Raw genomic sequence first — 27,871 nt, forward strand, 5'->3', positions numbered from 1 at the left:
TGATGACCATCACGATGATGGTGGTGTTGATGGGAAGTTACATTTCCGAAGCAACAAAGGAAAAAATCCGCACACATCAGGATTTTTCCGCAGCTGCAGCAGCGCGCTCATATCCGTTCCCCGCACACGGGAGCTGAACTTTGTTAGTGTATGCACGCACGCATGTATGTGTGTATGTATGTGTGTATGTGTGTATGTATTTGTGTATGTATGTGTGTATGTATGTATGTGGCCTTCATAGGTGCTCGCTAACAGCACTTGCCCCTAGAGTCTATGAAGGCTATACGGGGGATCTTTGTCTTTTTTTCTAATGCAAATAACTAAATAAGTGTCACGTGGGGAGTGGAAGTATAGCGGTCAGCACACTGCGCGACGGATCCGGCGTCCCGGGTTCGATCTTCGCTCGCGGTCAACACAGACCAGCGACAATCATCTGAACCGGTCCTGGGCCTCTCTTAGGTCGACTCAGCCTCAACTGAGTACCTGATGCCGCGAGGGATACAAAGGCGGCCGGGCGTGGTGTTGGCCACCCACAGCGCCGTGTGTCGTACCAGTACAGCACTAACTACAAACGTCTGCGAAGGCTATACGGGGGGGTGGGATCTTTGCCTTTACAGTACGATAGAACGCGCGCATTGTTGCGTAAAAAATAACTTTAAAAGAAGAAAAAACTAAATTGTCGCAGCATCCAGCGACAACAAAAAAATATTGAAAAAAAAAACAGAAAGAAAATAATTCCCATCCATCATTCACAATTCTTCCCATAAATAGGCAAGTTCCCAACTCTCTCCCGAGTTCATGTCCCGGGGAACTGAATAACAGGCACAGCGAGAGAGAGAGAGAGAAAAACAACCCTTTTAAAGGTGCAGGTTCAGCTGCATACGCGACACAATTCATTCCCCTTCTCGCACTCCGCGCTCGCTCTCAATTGCGTAAGCGCAGATCCGCAGGCGGGCACGACTGCCGCTCATACATTTCGGGATGCCAACAACAGAACAATGCACGAGTGCGTGTGTGTGTATATATACTGGCACGTGATAAAACACACACACAACTCTGGCTCGACAACGCGCATTCCCCTCCCATCATAACCAAAGTAATAATTTGAAAGAAATCAAGAAAAAACAACACAACCCGTAACATCTGCAATAACTTCACACGCGGGAAGCCGACCTCGGATTGCTGGTGCCAAAGATGCGCTCGCCGCAGGAGCACGCGCGCCACGCCCGATTTCCTCCTCCTCGGGATGTTCATCATTCCCACGGGCGCGTTACTTGGAACAACGGCGGCATCAAAGCACAACGCGCACGGCAGCCTCCTCCCACCCCCCCCCCAGTGCGCCGATTGCCCTCAACGCCAAGACGCACCGGGAGACGAATCGCGTAACGAGACGGCTTCGTTCAAGAAACGCCCCAACCACCACCACCGCCACCACGGCCACCACGACTCGCCGGTAAGGTTCCACGTCTTCACCAGTTCACGAGCGCTCAGCCAGCCGGTAAACAACGCTCAGCAGCAACTCAAAGCCACCGCCGCCGAACTCGCGAGCGGCAGCCGTCGGCACTCGCCAGCGGCTACCGCCAGGAAATTTGAGCCGCTCGCCATAAATCACGACCGCTCACCATAGATTACGACCACCGCTCACCAGTAAATAGACCACTCGCCAGCCAATCACAATCACTCACCAGCAATCGCCACCACTCACCAGCGCTCACCCATACGCACCTGCAGCGCCCATCTAACGCGCTACCGCGTAGCGCACAGCCTCGACACAAAAATCACAGAGTCACACACGGAGAGGTGTGGGGGGGAAACTGCGAGGTCGCGGATCAATTTCAAATGCAAGCCACGGTTCAGACACGGGCGCGTGCTCATTGCTACCGCCAGTGCCGCGACTGACCCAAAGAAGAAAAAAAATTAAGCAAAATAAATTGACAGTATTTTTAAAACCAAACATAATCCAGCACGGCACGTGACAACAACAACAACAACACACGCCACGCGCACGCACTCACGTGGCACGCTCACGCGCCCCAGCAGAATGCTGCAGCCCCAATGCCGACGGTGTTGCCGAGTGGCCACGAGAAGTCGTTTGGTGGTTTTGTTGTTCATTTTTTTTGTTTGAGATGCAACCGAGGGACTCACCGACACCGTTCCACTGCGACTCCACCGCTCGCGCGCCGTAAGACGACGACGACGAAGACGACGATGTTGACGCGGACGATGAAGATGCGAGTCGAAGCAACGTGCTCTCTGCACAACGACGTGGCCGCCGATCGCCCGTCGTGCCTCTACAGCCACTAATTGAGCAGTTGAGTCGGAACGTTTCGCGTTGTCTTATCCGCCACTCTCGCTCAGAGACGTTTCTCGTGAAGGTTGTGATGAGGTCGATGAGTTATTGAATTCTGCCGCGGCCGATGAATCTGCCTCTATTTATACAGAATCCGAACGGACCCCCCCCCCACACTCCCCCCCACTACACCCCCACCTTCTCCCTCCCTCCCTCCTCTCATCTCCTCCCTCACCTCCCCTCACTCCCCACCACGCCCCCACCCTCGTCCCCCCTCACCTTCCTCCAACCCTGACCGCTACCATCCGCAACCCCCTCGCTTGACTCCCTCGCTCTCCCATCACCACCCCACCCCTTCCTCTCTCCCCCCCTCCGCCGACACCGCCACCCCCCTCTCTCTCGGCGCAACCTTAAAATTGGCGGTCGTGTAAATAAATAAATAAGCTCGCAGCCACGCAAACCAAATGGAATGAAATAAAACAAGCGCGCACACACACACACGCGCGCGCGCGCGCGCACACACACACACGCACGCGCGCGCACAGCCGTGGCCAGACGCCCTGAACTGTTTCCAAATTCTGACGCCGAGGAATGCGGATCCACATTGCTGGCGTTCCTCTGCAACACGCGACCTCGGCGCGCGTGGTGCAATCAAGAGTCCCCCGACCCTCTATCCCCTTCCTGACAAATAACCCACCCCACCCATCACAGCCACCCTCCAAACTCCATACAGATCCCCTGTAAAATTCCCAAGCAGACAGAATCACCTCCCCAACTCCCACCTCTTTAATCCATCCCCCCTCCCCGTCTGTGGCAGCTCACACCCCGCTGCCCCCCCCCACCCCTCGTCCTTCATCTCTGGCTCCGCGCGTGCTCTCTGCTCGAGTCGAGCCTCGTGCGTTCTCGCGTGGGGGCGCTAAGCGCACGGAAGTTTGCAGCAGCAGCAGCAGCAGCTGCAGCAGCGCTACTAATGTCGTTATCAGCATCGGAAAGGGTGCCGTTATCATCATCATCCTAGTAGAGTAATCAGCGTTACTTCTATCGTTATCAGCAGCAGCATCAGCAGAGGTGCCGTTATCACCATGATCATCCCAACAGAGTCATCAGCAGCATCGTTACTTCTATCGTTATTAGCAGCAGCAGCAGCAGCAACGATGCCTTTATAATTATCATCATGCCAGTAGAGTCATCGTTGTTCAGCAGCAGCATAAACGCCGCCCATCATAAAACAGCAGCAGTGGCAACAGGAGCAGCATCGCCATCATTTGCATTACCACTGCAGTGTCATTATCACATACACCAGTACCACCAGCAGCAGCAACAGCAGCAGTAGCGCCGACATCGGCAGCATTATCATCATCGGCACGAGCAGCAGGACCTTCAAAACCGTAATCCACCACTGCCAGTAGCAGCAGCAGCAGCAATGCTCCCTCCAATCATTATCAACAGCACATTCGTCGGCATCAGCGGAGGCAGCAGTAACATCAGCAGCAGCATCAGTAGCAGGAGCAGCGTCAGCACTAGCATCAACCAGCATCAGCAACATCATCAGCACGAGCCAACATCGCCGTCATCTAAGCGCCAAGTATTTGCTGCCGGCAGTTTGGTCACAAGGGGTCTCAGCCCCGTGAATGACTTTTCCTCGGTGAGTGCGTCACTTGTCATCAAAGGCAGCGTGTGGTGTTTACAAATCGAGGAGCTCGAGTTTATGAAAGCGTTACTTTCTGAGTACGATGGGTTGGTTGGACTTAAAAGTCAGGGTTTGATAAATGAAATTATAAATAGTGTATATTTGGTACTAATTTAGTGCTCTCTTGTAAATAAAATAAAATAGATATTGTAAGTGAAATGATGACAACTGCGATGATGATGATGATGATGAAAATGATGACGATCAATAAAAACAAAAAATGAAAATGATGAATACAATGTCGATCTAAGGGGCCCTTTTTGCCAATCTCAAGATAATGGAAACTATATATAGTCTTTGCCCTTGCAGGCAAGGATACAAGAGGTGTTAGAATATCCAATCACCAAATAGACACCCATTATCACACGGCATCGAGTCTGCATTAACCACACCATGCTCGTGGTAAAACGTGGAAACAAACATGCTTTGATAATAACGAAACGGAGTGGCCTCCATCAGAGACAGCGGCCCTCTGTATGGTCTTGTCTCACGGGTGTAACGGCCAAAAGAACGCCAAAAGTCGATCGGCGCCGACACGGATACGAACAACAAAGCGTTCGAATCGCTCGTGCCGGAGCATTTAAACCGACGTGGAAATCCACGCGAACGACGACGCGATAACCAACGAGGACGCCGGACAAGTTCCGACCACCACGACATCCGCTCGCGATCCCGACGACGCGCGACCCACCCACGACGACGCACGCTCACCGTGATCCCGCCGATCAATGCATTCACTCGACGAGATTCACCTGTGCGCGAGTGGCTCCACACGATGGAGGCGGCGCGCACCAGGTCCCGCGCCGTGAGCGCGCGCGCGCGGTGCAGGTAGCGGAGCGCGAGCAGCACGAGACGCGGAGCCAGGAGGACCCCCGTTCCTCCGCCGCCGCCGCCGCGACCCCTCGGGGCGAGCCCGAGCCACGCGAGCCGCGCGAGTCGCGCCGCCGCGGCCGCGCCGATCACGCGGGCCCCGGCCCTGGCGCCGAACGCGTGGCCCCTCGGGAGCACGCGCAGCGACTCGCGCTCCCCGAGGGCTCGCGACAGCACGAGGCGAGCGAGGCGCACGAGGCGCGCGCGCTTCTCGCCCAGAGCCGCGCCGAGTTCTCCTCCCTCCCCTTCTACTCCTCCTCCTCCTCCTTCTACTCCTCTTCCTCGTCCTCCTCCTACTCCTCCTTCTCCTCCTCCTCGTCCTCCCGAACCGGGTCCTCTTCCTCCAGCTCCATCCGCTCCTCCCGTTCCCCTCCCTGCTCCGCGCTGCCTCCCTTCTTCCCCTGCTCCGACAGCTACCCGGGCTTCACCGACCACTCCTACTCGTCGATGGTCTCCTCCACCTCGCCTTCCTTGTCCCCCACCTCTTCCTGCTCGATCGTCTTCTCGTTCTTCACCAAGCACCTCTCCCCCCGCTTGATGGCCTCCTCGCCCTCCTCTGTCTTGTCTTTCTCCTTCGCCATGAGTTTCTCGAATTTCGCCATCCACCCCTCCTCGATGCCCTGCGCCCGCTGGGCCCCCTCTTCCTCCTTGGTAGCCTCCTGCTGCCCCACCTCCTCCTACGCCTCGTCTTCCGTCGTCTCTATCACCCACTCTGCCGCCATCAACCACGCCGCCTCCTCCTGCCGCCCGTCCTCCTTCCGCTTGTCTTCCCCCCTTCTTCGTCTGGATCACTCGTGCCTCCACCTTAGCGCCGTCTCGTATTCCGTCTCCTCCAACATTGCCCACTCTTCCCCCGACAGCCACTACGCCTCCTCCTCCTACCCTCTTTGCGGCGATCACCCTCGACTCCACCATTCCGCCGCCCACTCTCACTCCGCCGCTCACTCTCCCTGCGATGATCACTCGCCCTCCCACATTTCCACCGCCTCCTCCTAATCCTCCACCTACGTTTCCGATTCCTCGTCCTCCATCAGCAACTCCTCCGCCATTCGTTTCTCTTCCTCTAGCAGAGATCACTCTTCCTCCTCGTCTTGCACCGCCCACGCCTCCACCCACACCTCCTCTGCCTTCTCGTCCATCACTCGTGGCTCGACCACCCGCCGAGATGACTCGTGCAGCCACTCCAAGTTTGCCGTCTGCGTGGCTTCGTCCTCCGCCAGAAACTCCTCCTCCTGTAGGGACCGCTGAGCCTGCTCGTAATCTTTCCTCGTTGCGTTCTTCTCGACCTCCGTAAGCCACTCTGCGTCCCAACTCTCCTCCTCCTCCTGCTCCTCTCACGACCACGACCACCGCGCGTTCTCCTCCCCCTCCACGAACCACATCTCCCACTCGTCCTCTTGAGTTTAGACCTACTCGTCCACTACTCACTCTTCCTGCCAATCGTATTCTGTATCCTCCTAATGCACCATCGACGTGTCCCCATCCTGCTCGTCCTACCCCTCCTCCTCCTCCACTTCTCAGCAACCTTCCGTCTCCACCGCCGCCGGTTCCACCTCTTCCGCCGGCGAATTCCACCCGCGCCGTTCGCCTCCCCGTCCACGCGGCGACGGGAGCCGACCTCTCGACCCTGGCGGCGAGCACCGTGGAGGAATTCCTCCACCAAAAGTCTCGGGAGGCGTCGCCTTCGTCCCCTGCCCCGCGTCGTGACCTCGCGCGGCCTTCGCCAAGAAGCCGCGGCCGCTGCGCGTGTCCCCGGGTCGAGACGCATCCGTCGGAGGCGTCGTTGGCTGCGGGGTTGGAGAGGAGTTGCACGGGAAGGAGTTGGGCGGGAAGGGCGGGTGCCGAGAGGATGGGTAAGACGGAGAGCGGTTCACTCAGACTTGAACCGGGAGGTGGGTGGAGGAAAAGGAGGGTGGATGGATGCGATGGAGAGCTGGTGCGGCGATGTAGGAAGGAGTTACTCGCCACTCGATCGTCAACAAAAGTGGCTTCAAGGAAGAGTTGACATCTGACAGCAAACTTCATGCTCACAATGTGGCCACGAGTTAATTGATGAAGAGGCCGGAGTCGGGCAGCAGAAGATCGACATAGCGGGAGAGGAGGAGTTGGGCGGTGATGGTTTTTTGGAACTTCCTTCATGCGGAGGTGGAGGGGGAAGGGCATCGTGAACGACGCACGACGCCTCGTTAAGAAGGAAACGCGTGGCTCTCTGGAGGCAACGGCGATGATAGAAGACAGAGAACGAAGATGGAAAAATAAACGGAGGGAGGCGGGCGGGCGGGCGGGCGGGCGGGCGGGCGGGCGGGCGCCGATCTTCTGTGGCTGCTGGAGGAGCCGGGGTTCATGCCGTAGTTCATGCCGGGGTTCATGCCGGGTTCATGCTGGGTTCATGCCGGGGTTCATGCCGGGGTTCATGCCGTGGTTCATGCCGGGGCTCATGCTGCGTCGCCTCCCCCGGGGGTCGCCGACTCCTCCACGCGCGATCCCCGCCAGCGCTCGGCGCGGAGACGACACCGCACAGCGCTGAGCTGCGTTCGCGTCTCGAACCTTGCCTCCCCCACCCACTCCTCCGACTGCGTTACCATTTGATGTCACGAATCGATGTGGGTCAACGTTACAATTAGTCCCCAGAACTATGAAATCTCACCCAGGGTGTGTCGGAAATTGGGGTATTATTTGACCATACTTCACCACGCTGGTCAGTGCGCGTTAGTTTAAGATATCGCTCGCCACTGAAATCAGGCCGTCGGGATTAATAACGGAGCGCACTCACCACTGCACCACCGCAGCACCGCCAAGGCAATCGATATCAACCGATGCATCGTTGACACCCAGCGATTGAAAAATGCGCAGCGCCTGGAAAGAAGCACGCTTCGGCACGCAAATGCGGCGGACGCAGCCCGGCGTTCCCCTTCGTGCCGTGAGTCCTCGCACGCCTGCGCGGGGACTTGTGTTCACGCGAGGCCGCGGTTGATCGAGACATGCGTTTCATTCCGAGGGCGTTTCATTCCGCGAGGGGTCGTGCAGCCGCCTCGGGCGGTCCATGCGAGGGTGAGGGCAGAGTGCTCCCCGAGAAAGATATCACGGACTCACACCAGATCCCACGCTCGCGCAGTGGCACCAACACAACACAAGATTACTTCCTTTTACCCCCCCCCCACAAACACTCACCCTTACCCCCGCCCGCATGCCAACAGGACCATTACAATAACCATTGCCTCCCTCGTACCCCCAAACACTCACCCCCCAAACACTCACCCCCCAAACACTCACCCCCCAAAACACTCACCCCCCAAACACTCACCCCCCAAACACTCACCCCCACTCACCCACCCATCCCTGGCTCGCCCCCCCCTCCCCGCCTCCATCCCACTACCCCGACCTGCCTCGCTCGCTCAACGTGGGCACCGTGACCTGTGCCCGTGGACTTTTTTCGTTTTGTTTTTTTAGTTTCGCCAAAAAAGGGCAGTTTAACACGCAGGCTTTCGCCACCAATATCATCCATAATAGAGGAGGGGGGGGTTGGGGTAGATCACAGCTGCAACAGTCGCGACATTGAATTATCGTCGTTTCTACTAGGCAGGGCCTCGCCGACTCTCACGACTTTTTCGTTTCTAGCGCGAGGGACGTGCGTCCAGATGTTTGGCTCACGTCCCCTTAACGACGTCGTTGAGTCTTTTTTGAAAACATTTATTTCATCGGATTCTTTCGCGAGGAGGAAGGAAGAAAACGATCGGAAACCCCAGGGAGAAAGTCCAGAGCCACCCTACATACGTGGCTCTGTGGGGGGGGGGGTAGTGACATCTCAACAGCAGCGTGACCTGGCCACGTCTTGCAACGCGTGACCACATTCCTACATCGCCTCGCAAGCCCTCGTTGGCAGTAACGTAACGAGCGTGGGGGTGGGCAGGGAGGTGCCTTGCCCCCCGCCCCCCTCCCCTTGGTGGCCAAAGCTACGAGTTGGGGGGAGGGTCCCCTTGACCATGAGATTTGTTTGCAACAATATTGGGGTCCCACCTGAGCGACTACCGCACCCCCTGAGCTGATAATGTGGCTACCACGCCACTGCCGAGGTGGCGGCGGTCCCCGTGTCTAATTACGCAGCGGCGATTGACTGAGCACGTGAGTCGTTGAGAGAATGAGCGACGTGGCCGTGCAGGAGCCACTTGGGGACACGCTGAGCTCTCGTTTTTATTTTTTTGCCAGAGCCGGGGCTCCCCCGTCTGGTCGGATGAGCGGATGGCGAGATCGTGAGAGAGCTCCCGTTGACCGCTGGGTCAGAACAATGTTGAGTCGCGTGTGTGTGTGTCGGTGCGTGCGCGCACCTGGGCCTGTGGGGAGCGGTGGCGGAGCGGTTAGCGCAGCGCTGCTGCGCCTACAAACTCGGCCACACGAGTTCGAATCCCGCTGACGGTGACGATTATCTGAAACGCTCGTGTGCCTCCCCCTAGGTCGACTCGGCCTCAAATGAGTACCTGGTGCGGTGTGTAAACATCGTTATTGGGGGAGACAAAGGCGGTCGGGCGTGGTTGCTGGCCACCACACCCCCTCGTGTGCCGTGTGCGGTCTTCATAGGTGCTACTCGCTAACAGAACTTGCCCCAACAGTCCGTTAAGGCTATACGGGGGATCTTTGTATTTGCACCTGGCTCACGCGCGGTCGTGGGGAGCGGTAGTGTCGTGGTTAGCGCACTGTCCATGGCGTGTGTGTTGAACGTCTGACTCGCTCTCACGAGCGCAGGGCGTTCGTAGAACCCACAAGCCGCAATACAACAAACATCTACACAGAGCCCCTTCAGAGCTATGAAGGGGGCTATGAGTAGTGGGCTATGTGTATGGGGCTGTGTGTGGGGGCTGTGTGTGGGGGCTGTGAGTGGGGGCTGTGTGTGGGGGCTGTGAGTGGGGGCTGTGTGTGGGGCTGTGTGTGGGGGCTGTGAGTGGGGGCTATGTGTGGGGGCTATGTGTGGGGGCTATGTGTGGGGGCTATGTGTATGGGGCTATGTGTATGGGGCTATGAGTATGGGGCTATGAGTAGGGGCTATGAGTAGGGGGCTATGAGTAGGGGCTATGAGTAGGGGCTATGTGTGGGGGCTATGAGTAGGGGGTATGAGTAGGGGCTATGAGTAGGGGCTATGTGTATGGGGCTATGAGTATGGGCTATGAGTAGGGGCTATGTGTGGGGGCAATGAGTAGGGGCTATGAGTTTGGGCTATGAGTAGGGGCTATGTGTATGGGGCTATGAGTAGGGGCTATGAGTATGGGGCTATGAGTAGGGGCTATGAAATATGGGCTATTAGTAGGGGCTATGAGTAGGGGCTATGAGTAAGGACTATGAGTAGGGACTATGAGTGGGGGCTATGAGTAGGGGCTATGAGTATGGGCTATGAGTATGGGCTATGAGTAGGGGCTATGAGTATGGGCTATGAGTATGGGCTATGAGTATGGGCTATGAGTATGGGCTATGAGTATGGGCTATGAGTATGGGCTATGAGTATGGGCTATGAGTAGGGGCTATGAGTATGGGCTATGAGTAGGGGCTATGAGTATGGGCTATGTGTGGGAATCCAGATGGCGGGCGCGTCTGTCAACGTCGCTTCTCTGCCCTCCGACGACCTCGCCGCACGAGTTCGCCTTCAATCGTCGAGTGAAGAAGCTCACCGCGTCACGCCGAGCCGAGTCGCGTGGTGTCAAACGTCGCGACGGGGTCAAGGGGTCAACGGGGTCAACGGGGTCAAGGGGTCAATGGGGTCAACGGGGTCAGCGGGGTCAACGGGGTCAACGCCGCGCGTTACATTCAGCGTCGAATCACCTTCGGGTCAACTCCGGTCGCGTCGCTCGTTGAGTTGAGCGCAATTTAAATATATAAAGAGATTGTATATATACAACAACAACAGCAACAAAAACACATCGAGTGGCGTCGAGCTCACGCGGAGCGCCACCCGGGCCGCGCGGGTGCCGCTCACCGTCGGCAGGGAAGAGGCGGGGAGCGCCGTCGGTCGGCGCGGCGCCGCCGTCTCCGCCGCCGTGCGTCGAGACGACCGCGGCGACGATCACGACGATGACGACGACGACGACGACGACCAGGGCGACGGAGGCGGCGAGGAGGAGGAGGACTTGGGGGGGGGTGGCGGTGGCGAGGAAGCGTCCGCACGGCGTCTCGCGCACCCAGCAGGCGCGGGTCGCGCGCTTCTCGTCGCGACCCGGAGGGCGCGCGCGCTCCGTCCCCATCCCGAGGAGGAGCTCGGTAAGGTCCTTCCTTGCCTGGTGAAGTCACGACGCCGTTGAGTCAGTTCCACTCTGAGCGCTGCGCTACGAACCCAGGGCGACGTGACGGCAAACGCAATGCCTGTTGGTGGACACGTGGGGTGCGAGGCTGCTTTGTGTGTGTGGATGAGTACGTGTGTGTGTGTGTGTGTGCTCGACAACAACACCTGCCCCAACAGTCTGTTAGGGCTATACGGGGGATCTTTGTATTTGTGTTGGGTCTGTGCGTGTGCAGGTGGGAGCTTGGGCGTGGTCTTAGCCACCCATCCCCGTCGTGTGCTGTGCTGGCCTTCATAGGTGCACGCGAACAGCACTTGCCCCAACAGTCTGTTAAGGCTATACGGGGGGTCTTTGCATTTGTATTTAAATGGATATGTGTCTACGTTAGTATGTGTGGGTAGCGGTAATGTAGTAGTTGGCGCGCTGCGCTTAGAACTTGGCGACCCAGGTTAGCTTCCCGCACACGGCCAACACCAGTGACGATTATCTGAAATGGTACTGGGCATCCCCTAGGTCGACTCAGCCTCAAATTAGTATCTGGAGCGGTGTGAAAACGTCGTTATTGGGGGAGAGAAAGGCGACCGGGCGCGGTGCTGGCCACCCATCCCCTCATGTACCGTTCTGGCCTTCATAGGTGCTCGCTCACAGCACTTGCCCCACAAGTCTGTTCAGGCTATACTGGGGGATCTTTGTCTTTATTTGGTGGCGGTGGGTGGGTGAGCTCATTGATGGCTCCAGAGAGCTGACTGTGGGTTGGGGGAGGGGTGTAACGGGGGTGCGACGGGGGGGGGGGGCGGCATGGGAGAGGTGGATGGAGAGGGGTGAGGGTGGACGCGGAGAGAAACGGGTGATTGGGGTGGATGTGTCGGCAGAAGACATATATATTATTGATGATGTAATGATAATAACAATCACGAAGACAGTGGCTCTTAGCCTGGGGGTGCCCTCTGCACCCCCTGGAGGTGCGAGATGCCCTTTCTGGGGGTGCGAGACGTGGGCAGATTTTTTGAGAAGGTAAATCGTCGAAACACAAATTAAGCAACGGGCAACGTCGGCTTTTTAAGTATTTACGAACGTTCTATTTTTTTTTGTAAACGATTGAGCACCAGGGCTTGAGCACCAAGCAGCGGCACATTCTGCAGCCAAATGGGGTAATTTGATTTGTGCACGAAACGAATCGCAAATCGCGGCGATTATTCCGATGATCGTGCGTAACGTGTGGCAGGCGCTGTCAACGCGCCATCACTCGCATCTCACTCAGGCGCGCACGCACGGCACCGCACGTAGACACACGGCACCGCACGTAGACACACGGCACCGCACGTAGACACACGGCACCGTACGTAGACACACGGCACCACACGTAGACACACGGCACCGCACGTAGACACACGGCACCGCACGTAGACACACGGCATCGTACGTAGACACACGGCACCGCACGTAGACACACGGCACCGCACGTAGACACACGCAGCATCGCACGTAGACACACGGCACCGCACGTAGACACACGGCACCGCACGTAGACACACGGCACCGCACGTAGACACACGGCACCGCACGTAGACACACGGCATCGTACGTAGACACACGGCACCGCACGTAGACACACGGCACCGCACGTACAGACACACACATCATCGCACGCAGACACACGCAGCATCGCACGTACACACACGGCATCGCACGTAGATACACAGCATCACACGTAGACACACGGCATCGCACGTAGACACACAGCATCGCATGTAGACACACAGCATTGCACGTAGACACACAGCATCGCATGTAGACACACGGCATCGCATGTAGACACACAGCATCGCACGTAGACACACGGCATCGCATGTAGACACACAGCATCGCACGTAGACACACAGCATCGCACGTAGACACACAGCATCGCACGTACAGACACACACAGCATCGCACGTACAGACACACACAGCATCGCACGTAGACACACGGCACCGCACGTACAGACACGCACAGCATCGCACGTGTGATACTGTGTACATACGGACACATACCCAAAAACAAAGAGAGACAAACCACCACGAGCTTCCCCCCACATCGCCCACATCTCCCCACATGCCGCACACACAAACCCTCAACTCCTCTCCACCTTCACTCGAACAAACTCTCCGTCCGCTCTCAGCTCACCCCCCAACTCACCTGCACCAAACCAAACTCACCCGCACCACCACAAACCCACCAACACCACCCCAACTCACCAGCACCACCCCCAACTCACCACCAGCAGCACCGCCAACTCACCAGCACCACCCCCAACTCACCACCAGCACCACCCCCAACCCACCACCCCAACTCACCAGCACCACCCCCAACTCACCAGCACCACCCACAACTCACCAGCACCACCCACAACTCACCAACACCACCACCAACTCACCAGCACCACCCCCAACTCACCAGCACCACCCACAACTCACCAGCACCACCCACAACTCACCAACACCACCACCAACTCACCAGCACCACCCACAACTCACCAGCACCACCCACAACTCACCAACACCACCCCAACTCACCAACACCACCACCAACTCACCAGCACCACCCACAACTCACCAGCACCACCCACAACTCACCAACACCACCCCAACTCACCAGCACCACCCCCAACTCACCAACACCACCCGCAACTCACCAACACCACCCCCAACCCACCACCAGCAGCACCGCCAACTCACCAGCACCACCCCCAACCCACCACCCCAACTCACCAACACCACCACCAACTCACCAACACCACCCACAACTCACCAGCACCACCCACAACTCACCAGCACCACCCGCAACTCACCAACACCACCCACGACTCACTAACACCACCCCCAACCCACCAACACCACCCCCAACTCACCAGCACCACCCCCAACTCACCAGCACCACCCCCAACCCACCACCAGCACCACCCACAACTCACCAACACCACCCACAAATCACCAACACCACCCACAACCCACCAACACCACCTCCAACTCACCAACACCACCCCCAATTCACCCGCACTCCCCCACTCTCGACCCGCCCTCCCATCCGCCCCGCCACCCCCCACGGCTTCCAATTCCCAATCCCCAAGTCACTGAATTGGTTCCAGATCCGCAGCTGTAAGCGCAGCGGGGGCTGCGGAGATCCCAGGCCAGGATTGCGCAATCACCCACACACCACGCTAACGCGGCCGATGCGAACGGGCTCGCTGTGAACGCAACTCGTTCAGTCGTTCATTCGCGTCGTTCCTCCCGGTTTCATTCCAACGGAGTGCGTTGTCAATGCCCGTTCCCAGTTGCACCGTCGGTGCCTCGTCAGGATAGACGCGAGTCTAGCCGGAACCCTCGCATCGCCAGCCAGAGAACGGTCCGCGGAATGAGACATTACAGAACCGACCGCAAATAAATCTTACTCTTGGGTTTTTTCGGTAAAGTCACGTCGGTAAAAATAAAAAATAAATAGTAAAAATAATAACCCCCTCTCCCCCTTAACTTGTATTTTTTCTTGGATTTTCTGTTTGCACTTAGTCACATATTCACTTTAAGATGTTTTTTGTTTGTTGCGGTTGCACCCGATTCAAGAGCCGAATGGCTCACAGGGCTATACCTAATAAATGAACTTGAACTTGAACTAAGAGCTTGTCTCTTGGATGTTTCCTCACTTGATACAGTAAATCTAGCTGTGACGGTCCCACCTGATGACGGAGACTTGTGTTGCCTCCCAAACGTCGTGATTTATTATTTTATTTCTATTATTATTTTTATTACTTATTTTCACCTACGTGACTTTACCGAAAAAACCTTAGAGTATGAATCCTTGCAGTCACGAAAGCTTCAAATCTAGAATGCAAATAAATGCTCCAATAATTTCGATTTAAAGCTTTCGTGACTGCAGGGATTCATCTTCTTGGTTCTTTCGGTAAAGTCACGTAGAATGGAAATAATAAAATAATAAAACATAATAAAATAATTCTCACGACGTTTCGGCCACAACGCAAGCAGCCGTCCTCAGGTGGAGAACAGGTCTGTCGAGAGTCTGAATGACACACCCCAGGCTTGGAGCGACTATTTAAGCTGGGATGGAGGGTGGAAGAGCGCCTTCCCCCCTCCATCTGAGGACGGCTGCTTGCGTTGTGGCCGAAACGTCGTGAGAATTATTTTATTATGTTTCATTTTTATTATTTTATTATTTCCATTCTACGTGACTTTACCGAAAGCTCCAAGAATTGTTTTCGCATTTGGCCACAAGCTGACCGCGGTGCGGTTTGATGAAATAGAGGGGCGCAGACGCAGTTCAACGAGTGTTTGGCGCTGCACAAACGAGCGCTGCAGAGGCAACTTCTAAAGAGCTCCCGCTATGCGGATGGTGGTCACCCATTCACCCCCAAGTGCGCACGCTAAAGCCCGCCTGGCTTCCGCGAAGCCGGAGACGAGGAGAGCGATTCGGGGCGATGCGCTCATTGGCGGCCGCTTGCATCTCCCACTCGTCGTCTCCGTCTCCCGTGGGGCTCGCGAGGGATTGCCTGCCGAGCGGGATGCACATCTTGCCAGGGGTCTGGTTTGCTCCCCGGGAGCCAGTGGCGGTGATGGAGGTGCTGCTGGCGGTGACGGTAGTTGCGGTGGTAATTATGGTGGTGGTGGTGCCGGTCTAAGTGGTAATCGTGGTGGTGGTGGTGGTGGTCTAAGTGGTAATCGTGGTGGTGGTGGTGGTGGTGCTGGTCTAAGTGGTAATCGTGGTGGTGGTGGTGCCGGTCTAAGTGGTAATCGTGGTGGTGGTGCCGGTCTAAGTGGTAATCGTGGTGGTGGTGGTGGTGGTGCTGGTCTAAGTGGTAATCGTGGTGGTGGTGGTGCCGGTCTAAGTGGTAATCGTGGTGGTGGTGCCGGTCTAAGTGGTAATCGTGGTGGTGGTGGTGGTGGTGGTGCCGGTCTAAGTGGTAATCGTGGTTGTGGTTCCGGTCTAAGTGGTAATTGTGATGGTGGTGGTGGTATTGTTGGTGGTTGGCGGTCAGGGACCGCACCCAGATGCAAGTTTCGGACTCGGAACATCCGAAATCTGAGTTGTTGACGGCCAATCTCAAAAGTAGTTTATGACACACAGCGGCTGTCTCGACATTGCGGCTGTTTGGGGGGTCCGGGGGTGGGGTCGGAGGAGACCCGGGGGGGGGGGAAGGTTCGGGAGGGGGGTCCGGGGGGGGGGGGTGTCGGGGGGGGGGTGAGTCAACCGCCCCCTTTAGGCCCCCACTCTTGCGTGCGCCTCTGCTGCTGCTAGCCGCGGTGTCATCTTAGCAGCACCCTGATCCCTTGGCCAGCTGCTGCTAAATTTAACACGCGGGGGGCCCCATGCCTGAGATGGTGAGAACGGAGTCAGTCGGCCCCGCGACCTTTATCCACCCGGCTGAAGCCTCGCCGAGTCTCTGGACGCGTTTAGTCGCGAGCGTCCTGCCTTACCGTGGGGATGTGTGGCCACTTCGCGTATGGGAGGAAAGTTGGGAACCCGGAGAAAATCCACCATGCATTGGTGGGGGCGATAGTTTAAACTCCGCACAGATGAGTTCAAGAATCCATAGGCCGGACACCTCGTAGCCCAAGCCTACCTCGCTTGTCAAAGTACTGGCCAGGATGAAGTCCCTGCTTAGCGTGTAAGAATCTGACGAGATCGGACGCCTTAGGAGTGATTTGTGTATGCGCGTGTGTTTTGTGAACGTGTGCATGCGATGTCATTGACTGTGTATGTATCTACGTGTGAAAGTGAATGTGTCAACGGTAGTGTGGCGGTTAGGGCGCTCCTCTACGACCCCGGCGTCCCGAGTTCGATTCCCGCTCACGGCCAACATCGGTGACGAATATCTGAAACGGTCTTGGGCCTCCGCTCGGTCGACTCAGCCTCAAATGAGTACCTGGCGCGGTGTGTAAACATCGCCACTGGGGAGATCAAAGGCGGCAAGGCGAGGTACCGGCCACCCAACCCCTCGTGTGCCGTGCCGGCTTTCATAGGTGCTCGCTAACAGCTTATACGGGGGATCTTTATCTTTGTGTGTCAGTACTGACATCAGCCATGGTCAATCCACTGGTGGATGAAGGCATCCCCAAGCCTGCAACCATTTCTCACGACCCTGCGACGTAATGATCACCCAACACCCGCATACGCGTGGACGTCCTCTGGGGAGCGTTCCCTCCGTTGACTGCCACTCCGTAGCTGGTCTCGACTACCGGCCGTCATCCCTTCCAGCCACCAGGTGCCCAGCCATATCCCACTAACTTTTGTCAACAGTCAAATGAAGAAAAATCAGTATCGTTTACGCGCGCGGTAAATTATTACTGTGTGCGTAATAGTATTATTTAACAATGTACAAGATTTAGTCAATTCACTGCAGGGTGAAGGCCTCTGAATTATGTGTCGGCAACTGCTGGGCCATACTTTTACCACGCTGGTCAGTTTGGGAAGATGAAGCGGTTTAGATCTCACTCGCCATGGCCTGGAATCGAGCTCAAGTCATTGCCGCAGTACGCTCACCACTACGGCACCACCGCTCCCCCCCCCCCTCCTCGAACGGAATTCACATTAAGAGATGAACCGGACGCGGGGATCGAACTCAGGTGGCAGGTTTTACGCAGCACACTGCGCGCACCATTGCTGCCCCGTTCTGTATATTGATGGACGCTTTAAAGGGCTGCGCGTGTATTTGAGCGGACGGAGCGGACGTTGCGTATGCCACGTGGGTATGCCGGGTGCACTTGCAAGTGCGTAAGTGGGTAACAAGTAACACGATATTTCCTTCGCGTGCATTTGCGTGAGTGCGCGCGAGTGTGTGTGTGAGCGCGTGAGTGTGTGAGTGAGTGAGTGTGCGCGTGCGTGAGCGCGTGAGAGCGTGAGTGTGTGAGCGCGTGAGTGTGTGAGTGAGTGAGTGTGCGCGTGCGTGAGCGCGTGAGTGTGTGAGTGACAGCCTGTTGCGCGTGTGTGCACAAGTGTGTACGTGAGTGCGTGAGAGTGTGAGTGTGTGCGTGTGAGTGCGTGAGTGTGCGCCTGGGTGAGTGTGCGCGTGTGTGTGTGCGTGTGAGTGCGTGAGTGTTTGAGAGTGTGAGTGTGCGCGTGTGTGAGTGTGTGCGTGAGTGCGCGTGTGCGCGTGTGTGAGTGTGTACGTGAGTGCGCGAGTGTGTGCGGAAGTGTGTGTGTGAGTGTGTGAGTGAGTGTGTGAGTGTGTGTGAGTGAGTGACAGCCTGTCGCTCACAGAGCTATAGCAGAGCTCACGGACTTGCTAGATATCACTGTGGGCCCAGCAGTGCTGCGTACACGTGCACGTACATCCCCTGTGTCAATCCACTGCTGGATGAGGCAGTGGATTGACAGCCCCCGCCCCTCCCGCTCACCCATGTCTGTGCAGGTCGAAGCATGATGATTTCCATCACCATCATCGTCATAATCACCATCATCATCATCACCATCATCATCACCATCATCGTCATCATCGTCATCATCATCACCATCAACGTTATAATCTCCATCACCATCATCACCATCATCGTCATCATCACCATCATCGTCATCACCATCAAATGTTATGAGAACGATTGGCACTGCCGGTTGGTGAAGGCGCCGGGGAGCAGAGATGTTCTGTCCGGCTCGTTGCTGCCCTACCGAGTCGTCTCACAGCAGCAGCCTCGCTGTGCTTGCTGACGGCCAGGGCTGGAAATGGGAAGAAATCACCGGGGGAACTTATACACGATTCCCTCCATCCCCACGAGATCTGAGCACGAGGAGGGGGAGCGGTGGTGTAGTGGTTAGCGCTACGCTGCGCTATGAACCTGGCGACCCGGGTTCGATTCCCGCTCACGGCCAACACCAGTGACGATTATCTGAACCGGTCCTGGGCCTCCCCTAGGTTGACTCAGCCTGAAATGAGTACCTGGTGCGGTGTGTAAACATCGCCACTGGGGAGACAAAGGCGGTCGGGCGTGGTGCTGGCCACCCACCCCCTCGTGTACTGTTCCGGCCTTCATAGGTGCTCGCTAACAGCACTTGCCCCTACAGTCTGTTAAGGCTATACGGGGGATCTTTATCTTTGTCTGTGTGTGTGTCTGTGTCTGTGTGTGTTTGTGGGTCTCTGTGTGTGTCTGTGGGTCTCTGCGCGTGCATGTGGGTCTCTGCGCGTGTCTTTAGGATATCTGTGTGTGTCTATGGGTCTCTATGCGTGTCTGTGGGATGTCTGTGCGTCTCTGTGGGCTTCTGCGCGTGTCTGTGGGTCTCTGTGCGTGTCTGTGAGTTTCTGTGCGTGTCTGTGGGTCTCTGTGTGTGTCTGTGGGTCTCTTTGTTATCCTTGGGGGTCTGTCTGTGAGCCGAGTAAATTTACAACAACAACAAGAGATGAATCCTTTATTCCTTCAGGAACGCAGCCACATGAGTTCAAATTTTCACTGCCCCCCCCCCCCCCACAGCGTTCCGGCCCATTTCCGCGACTGCCGACGGCTCCATCCAAACACTATCCAGGCTCAACCCCTGCTGAGCCTGGCGAGGTGTGGCGAGAACCGGGAACATTCCGGGCGATTGGTCATAGGCGCTCCCAAAAATAACAATAACTCATCCGAAATAGCGGCGAACCTTGACCCCTGACGGTAGTTCCAAACCCACGCGCGGCGCTCGCTTCATGCCACGCTCTTGCCGTTGCCACTCTTCTCCCCGCGTCTCCATTACAAGACAAAGACCCCCCGTATAGCCTTAGCAGACGTTCGGAGGCAAGTGCTGTTAGCGAGCACCTGCGAAGCCGGCACGTGACACGAGACGGGTGTGGGGGCGGGCGGTTGGAATGGCCCGCAGCACGAATCTTATTCAGATAATTTGAGGCTGAGTCGACCTAGCGGAGGCCCAGGACGGGTTAAATCAATCGCCACCAGTGTTGACCTTGAGTGTACAACGGCATTCGGATCGCCGGGTTTCGTATGGCAACGCGCTAACCGCTGCACCACCGCTCCCCAAAGTGTGCATCACTCCCACACCCTCCCTCCCCTCCCCCATCAACCCTCCGTCACCCACCCCCCACATTGAGTGCGGAGTCCGCAGGGAGCTCCACACTTGACCCCAACGCCAGTGAGGTGAGGTTAATTGCACAGCTTGCTAATTAATGGCCGTGTAATGATTCACACGGATGACGTGCTCGTGTCTGCGAGCGGTACACGATTCGCCGTGCGCGATTCGCAGTGCGCGGCGAATCGATTCCGCGACTTTAACCTTCACGTAGAGTTCACAGTGGCACGAATCTCATTCAATAAATTCATTCCTTTATTCATTCGGGCAATTTATAATTCGTAGATGAGATCCCATTGAAACGATAGTAGTCAAAGTGTTTAAGGGAGACCGAGGATTGCTGGTACTGAATAGTTCATGACCATTCTCATCGGCCATGGTCAATGCACTGCTGGATGTTTGTTGAACTTCTTTCGCACCGTACGTAGCCAATCGTGCTCATCGGAGGTATGATGGGAAGGACAACAAACTATGGGTCTCTGTATGAGTCTATGGGTCTCTGTATGATTATGTGGGCCTCTGTGTGAGTCTGTTGTGTCTCGGTGTGAGTCTATGGGTCTATGTGTGAGTCTATGTGTCTCTGTGTGAATCTGTGAGTCTCTGTGTGAGTCTGTGGGTCTCTGTGTGAGTCTACGGTCTCTGTGTGAATCTGTGGGTCTCTGTGTGAGTCTGTGGGTTTCTGTTAATCTATGGGTCTCTGTGTTAGTCTGTTGGTCAGTGTAAGTCTATGGGTCTCTGTGTAAGTCTATGGGTCTCTGCGTGAGTCTATGGGTCTCTGTGTGAGTCTGTGGGTCTCTGTGTGAGTCTGTGTGTCTCTGTATGAGTCTGTGGGTGTGTGTGAGTCTATGGGTCTCTGTGTGAGTCTATGCGTCTCTGTGTGTCTATGGGTCTCTGTGTGAGTCTATGGGTCTCTGTGTGAGTCTATGGTCTCTGTGTTAGTCTGTGGGTCTCTGTGTGAGTCTGTGGGTCTCTGTGTGAGTCTATGGGTCTCTATGTGAGTCTATGCGTCTCTGTGTGTTTATGGGTCTCTGTGTGAGTCTATGGGTCTCTGTGTGAGTCTATGGTCTCTGTGTTAGTCTGTGGGTCTCTGTGTGAGTCTGTGGGTCTCTGTGTGAGTCTATGGATCTCTGTGTGAGTCTATGGTCTCTGTGTGAATCTGTGGGTCTCTGTGTGAGTCTGTGGGTCTTTGTGGGTCTATGGGTGTCTGTGTGAGTCTGTTGGTCAGTTTAATTTTATGGGTCTCTGTATGAGTCTGTGGGTGTGTGTGAGTCTATGGGTCTCTGTGTGAGTCTGTGGGTCTCTGTGTGAGTCTGTGGGTCTCTGTATGAGTCTGTGGGTGTGTGAGTCTATGGGTCTCTGTGTGAGTCTGTGGGTCTCTGTGTGAGTCTGTGGGTCTCTGCGTGAGCCTATGGGTCTCTGTGTGAGTCTCTGTGTGTATGTATGTTGCACTTCTTTCGCACCGTACGTGGCCAACCGTGCTAATCCGAGGTGCAGGGGAACATTTGTCTCGGTGCTCACATCACGCACCTCCCGTTGTGACGCGCGTGTGGTGGTGCATCATGTCCCAATACCACGGCAATCATCATCATGAATTTCGATTTAAAGCTTTCGTGACTGCAGGGATTCATCTTCTTGGTTCTTTCGGTAAAGTCACGTAGAATGGAAATAATAAAATAATAAAAATAAAACATAATAAACGTCGTGAGAATTTATTTAATGTTTTATTGTTATTATTGTATTACTTCCATTCTACGTGACTTTACCGAAAGAACCAAGAAAATCATCATGAATTATTCTAAAATGACGCAATTCGGCAAGTCATTTATTCCATTTGAGGTTCACTCGGTTTTCCATCTCAGATCTCCATACATACCAATGTTGTACACGGAGGTACGTGCCTATCCACTGCTGGGTGAAGGCTTCCGCCCCCTCGCCAAGGCGGTCACGATCGACAGCTTTGGTTGAATTCCGACCGCTGCTGCTTCAAATTTGGCTGTGGCTACTTTTGATTCCTGTCATGGCGTCGAATGATGATCTCGATGATGGCGATCATCATTATGACCATGAACGCGGCAGAGCCACAACCTCCACGCATCACCACCACCTCCAGCACCCCCAATGGGGGGGGGGGGCAAGGGGGGGGTATTAAGTGGGGGTAGAGTTTTTCAGAACGTGTGGCCTGGTCGCTTCTGAACAAGAGCTATATAGTTCAGTGGGCCTTACCTGGTCAAATGAAAGAAAATAGTTGAAGTGTCGTTTGCGAGCGCCCAGAACGTCACACAAGCCGTCAGCGTGGCCACGACCACACACTTCGCCTTGCCAGTGCCAATGTTAATGCGCAAAGACAAAACGACAATCCCCATGCTCAGAAGCTACCCATCACGTCCCCCCCCCCCCACAGATTTCACCAACCCGTACTGACCAGCGTGGTGAAATATGGTCAACTGAACCCGCACGGGAGGTTACACATCCAGCAGTAGATTGACAAACGGGCTGTTGATGTACATTGCAGATTAAGGTGATGCCACGTGGTCGTTAATACATACTTAATAGGCTTACAGTCAAAGATTGCAAGGGCACGCACACGCGGTCAATTATTGTTCCGGTTCGGGAACGACAGTTCTTGTACAGGCACACGGCGGCTTGATATAGCACACACGTGCACGCGCACACACTTGCACGCACACACACTTGCACGCACACACACTTGCACGCACACACACTTGCACGCACACACACTTGCACGCGCACACACGTGCACGCGCACACACTTGCACGCGCACACACTTGCACGCACACACACTTGCACGCGCACACACGTGCACGCACACACACATGCACGCGCACACACTTGCACGCACACACACTTGCACGCGCACACACTTGGACGCACACACACTTGCACGCACACACACTTGTACGCACACACTTGCACGCACGCGCGTGCACCTATCACACACGAGATCGGATAATTCAGTGTCCGAGTCATAATGATGATGATGATGCTCATGGTAGGGATGCTGGTGATTGTGTTAAGAACGCGACTGCTGTTGCTGCTGATGATGATTATTTGCTATGGATGTTGCTAATGCTGATTGTGATAATCATATGGATGCTGCTGCCGATGATGACGTTTGCTTTGGAAGCGGTTGCTGATAATGGAAATGATGATACTTCTGCTGCTCCTGATGTTTTTGCTGTTGACTGCTGCTGATGAGTGTGCTACGAATACTGCAGCTGCTGCTGCTGCTACAAATGACGTCGATCATGGTAATGTCTACGAACGCGACGTCTGCTCGTTACTGATCGAGTCTCTCGTTCGGGTGGAACAACGTGACCGCGCGCACATTCATCGAGACAACAACAACAACAACAGCAGTAACGATTACAACAACAACAGCAACAACAGCAACAGCAGACAGCTGTGACCCCCCCCCCCCGCGCCTTTCTCAGCTTGCGCCGCGCATCCATAGTCATCATCGCGCACGCGGTGCGAATCTCGCGGTGCGAATCTCGCGCTCACCTTCTCAATGGACTCTGCTCGGAGAAGATGACTCGACGCGTTCGGAGGCCGACGCGCGACGCTTGTGAGTTGACGGTAGCCGGCGCGGGGGGAGGGAGGGGGGCGGTGGAGCGAGGGGAGGTGGAGAAGGAGGAGGTGGAGGAGGAACACAAGAGGGAGGAGGAGGAAGAAGAGGTCGCGGCGGAGGGGAGGATAAGGCCGGGTGGCTTCCACCGCACGGCGCTGCTGTCTCTTCTCTCCGCAGATTTCCTTTCGACCGCGCTCCGCATTTATACGCCCGCCCGCCCGCCCGCCTCGGTACGATCGCGATGACAGTGACGACGACGACGACGAGACGACGCGTCCGCGGTATTTATGACGTGGCGAGCGGAACGAGCGCGGAAGAGGCACGGGGGGGGTCGCGACGCGTCCAGGAGACGGAACGACCCCGAAGCGCTCATCCTGGCGCCGCTCGATGCACTCGGCGCTCAGAAGACGCGAGCCCCCTCCTCCCCCCTCCCCCCTCCGTCTTCCCTTGCTCCTCGGCCGGCGATAACTTCAGCCCGGGTGGGAGGGAGGAGGGAGGCGGGAGACGAAGAGAGGAGGGAGGTTGGGGGTGCGGGAGGTGGTGGCGGTGGTGATGCGTGGGGGTTGTAGTTGGGTCACGGACACGGCTGAGCGGTTGGGAGTCTGCGGGGAGCGCGGTCGGAGCTAGGAATGTGTTAGCACAATTATATATATATATTATATATATAAATTATACCAATATCTCCCCCCCATATAGTTGTACAGACTGTTGGGGTACCACGGTGGTGAGATGTTAACTATCTCGCCTGGTATACAGGAGGTCGTGAGTTCGATCCCGATCCCGACCCTGCCCGCCTGGTGTATATTTGGAGTTTGCGTGTCTCTCTCTCTCCCCGTGGCCGCGTGGATTTATCTCCGGGTCCTCCGGTTTTTCCCTCCACATTTTCAAAACACGCGTTAAGAGTATTTGACTGATATACATTTCCATGTCATAAGCCACTTCGTTAAGCTATCATTCGTGACCTGGTCGCTTCTGAAAAATTAGCTATATATCTCAGTGGGCTGGTAAAGTAAAATAATATAGTTTAGCTTAAGCGCTGTTTGCGAGCGCCTATTAAGGCCGAATCGGCACACGAGATGGTAGCGTGGCCACTACCACACCTTTTGCATTTACAGCGCCAATGTTGTTGCACAAAGATCAAAACAACAATCCCCCTAACCGGACTGTTAGGTGCAGGTGATGTTAGCGAGCACCTAATGGAGGAATTAATACTCTCACACATGCCAAGAGGCTGCACAATTAACGCGTGTAATCAGCTAGTTAATTGGACTCCACAGCAGCAGCACGGTAACTTGAGGGATATCAAATAATGCACGCCTGTGTCAAACAAGATACGGATATCCACTCCACGGAGCATTGTGGAGGAAGGCAATGGGCCAGATCAGGGCGTGATATTTAGCCGGAGGCTGTCCGGGGCTGAGTTCCGGAAAATATTCCCTACCCCCCCCCTACCCCCCCTACCCCACTGTTGGGGGTTTGATTGGGGGGTTGGAAACCCGGATAATAGAGTAATACTGGTAGGAACCTCCTGGTTACACCAGCCCACAGGGGATTATTGTGTCCGTCGTGCATAAAAAAATGGGAGGGGTGGGGCTGGGTGGGGAGGGAGGGGTGGGGCTGTGTAGGGAGGGGCTGGTGACCCCGTGGTGCCCTTATAAAACTCAACGTTTAACCTACTCACGCCGGCTTGTGCCCGCCCTCACAGTCGGCCATATTTGCGGAATACACCACGCCGCCGTTGACCCTGGCCATTGACCGAGCAACCCAACGTTCCTACCAGCTCCCTCCGCAGGAATGTGTTTAATCCACGGCTCGGATTTAAATGTTGCTGCAAGGGCCGTGCGAATTACGCCAACTCGCTATGCTTCAGTCGCTCGGCTCCCTGCTCGTTTGACGTGAGCGTCGCTCCTCCCCCCTCCCTCCCATTGTTCTTGAGGGAGCGATTTCCTTCAACTGCCCAGTAAGCGTTGTTCACGAGCCTCCTCCACAGAGGCCGATCTTGACACCGCTTTGTTACCGGTCATCGGCAAGTCCACTCAGCAAAAAAAAGTGCTCCTGTACCACATGCAGTCCCCCACCTCCTCTCGAGCCGACGTCGCACATTCTCCTCGGCAAAGCGGACGCCTTGGATCGTTTGTACAGCCTGAATGCTCGAGGTTTCAAGGCAACGCAGTTGCTCTCGTAGATGTCTCTATCTTTCCTAAACACACAGAGGGAATGGAATTCGGGTCAAGAAGACATGGAGATTGGTGACAAGGCAGATGCCTTCCACATGGCGTTATTCAGCCGATGAAAAAGTAAACCCCGCTCGACTGGTTCACGGAAAAAAAGTCTGCCGCCAAACCAGAGCTGGCCATGAGCACACTGCCCAGGGATAGGAACTCCTCCACAGTCTGAATATGCGAGCCTCGGGCATCAACACCGACCCTTCCAATGATGCCAAAAAACGGTTGTGAACCTCGGGAGATAATAGCGAACACTAAGAATCCTAAATGTGGCATGGCTTGGATCTTCAAGAATTAACAGTGAACTTCAAGAATGATGAGATGATTTAGTCTGGCTCTATGAGCCTCGGACATTATTGACACGGAACAGAAATAATCCTACGTGAGATTGTGACCCGAACCAAAACACTAAGAAGAAAACAAAAATGATAGGCCAAACATCTCGATGCGAGACTCAACCTTAAGTTGTTGACTCGTTAAAGGCTTTTGCGGATAAAGGGGCATTATTATCTGGCATGACTGCAGTATCACTTGGTGCGGATAATACGTCGCCGGTATCGACGCGTTAAGGTTAAAATAACTGTAAATGTGCAACAAATAATATAATTTGCCGCGATGATAATGGTGGTTTCTGCGCTCTCAGATGTAGCAACGCGCTGCTTGTCATGCCAATTCTGACGACAGACACAACTTGAAATAGAAGGGGATCACGTTCGAATGTTAAATTTAGACCCAAGGGAGCAAACCAAAACTGTACAAACAGAAAATAACAACCGAGAAATAGCAGAGGCGACAACGCCAACGATTGGCACGGTTGGCTACGTACGGTGCGAAAGAACCTCAACATGCGTAAAACTAATTTTGAATCTGTTTAAACACGTAGGCTTTCGTGAGCAATATCCACACGTAAAAACTGTATTATGGAACATTTGAATCCGAGTGCGAATCAAAACGATCGCAATTCAATGCCACCGCCGGTGTCAGGTATAACTCGGTTACTTTTCGCAAGCAGACAAATATTTTGTTTTACAGAAAAGATTCGTAATAATAATTCACTCGCCGACCAATAACGGAAGGCCGCAGTCGTGTAACCCGGCGTGACGACGGACTTTACGTAACGGCAGTGAAAATCATTCAAACGCGGGCACCTTCGTTTTCTTGTTCCATTTTTTTTATTCCATAAAGAAAAAAAATTGTGCACCCAACAACAGGCAACATTTCGTAAGCGACAAATCGTCCTAACGGTCAACAGAGTCTACACACGCACGCACACGCAAAATGTGCAATCTTTGGCCGAATGCACGGTTTGTACACAAGGCGCGCTCAAACAATCACATTTACTTCTGCCAAAGTGTTCTCCTTTAATAATAAAAGTCAAACATTCACAATTGAGAAAAAAAAAGCATTAAAAGGTGGAGGCGTGGTCATACAGCATTCGCTTCGCGTGGTTCTGGCGTGCCGCGCATCAGTAACGAAACGTACCCCTTCGACCGTCGTGTCCGTATATAAAAAACATGCCGCTGGCAACATCGCATCGCCGTCCAAGATTAGTGTTATTCACTCGTACTTCTGAAACCCCCGTTTTACGTAGCCAACGGTTTCCGTCTCCGTTCATTTTCTTCCAAACGTTTCAGGATAAAATGGAAAAGTGGCGTACCGTTATTCTGTCATCGTAATATATTTTTGTTTTCAAGAATTATTATTTTCTTCTTAAAATAAGTTAAGGTCGCGTTTTTCACGTCCCCGCACACGTCCTGACGGTGCCAGTTTGAGCCCCGCACGTTCAGAAGCGTTCAGCCATTTGGTTCCACCACCTCTAACCAAGCACGGGTAAAGGGGGGGGGGGTGCGGATTGTTTGCCCCCCCCCTCCCCACCGCAGCCCCCCAGAAAGAAAAAAACCCGAGGA

The 27,871-nt window shown here is 55.1% G+C and overlaps 2 protein-coding genes across 2 annotated transcripts in view; both read right to left on the minus strand.

Annotated features, from left to right (window-relative positions):
- CEMIP (cell migration inducing hyaluronidase 1) overlaps window positions 1-2,263 on the minus strand; it is a 91,184-nt gene extending 88,921 nt beyond the window's left edge. The window contains exon 1 of the mRNA XM_078592491.1: window positions 2,146-2,263. The gene's annotated coding sequence lies outside the window, so the exon portion shown is untranslated. The remainder of the gene's footprint in view (window positions 1-2,145) is intronic.
- Window positions 1-24,130, minus strand: part of LOC144717160 (cell surface hyaluronidase CEMIP2-like) — a 58,187-nt gene extending 34,057 nt beyond the window's left edge. The window contains exons 1-2 of the mRNA XM_078592489.1: window positions 23,673-24,130; window positions 10,813-11,110 (exon numbers count right to left, since the gene is read on the minus strand). Of these exons, the coding sequence (XP_078448615.1) occupies window positions 10,813-11,077 (265 nt within the window). The 5' untranslated portion in view covers window positions 11,078-11,110; window positions 23,673-24,130. The remainder of the gene's footprint in view (window positions 1-10,812; window positions 11,111-23,672) is intronic.
- Window positions 24,131-27,871: the final 3,741 nt, after the last annotated feature.

Source organism: Lampetra planeri, chromosome 3 (genome assembly GCF_965212315.1).
Source record: "Lampetra planeri chromosome 3, kcLamPlan1.2.h2, whole genome shotgun sequence".
Classification (NCBI taxonomy): Eukaryota; Metazoa; Chordata; class Hyperoartia; order Petromyzontiformes; family Petromyzontidae; genus Lampetra; species Lampetra planeri.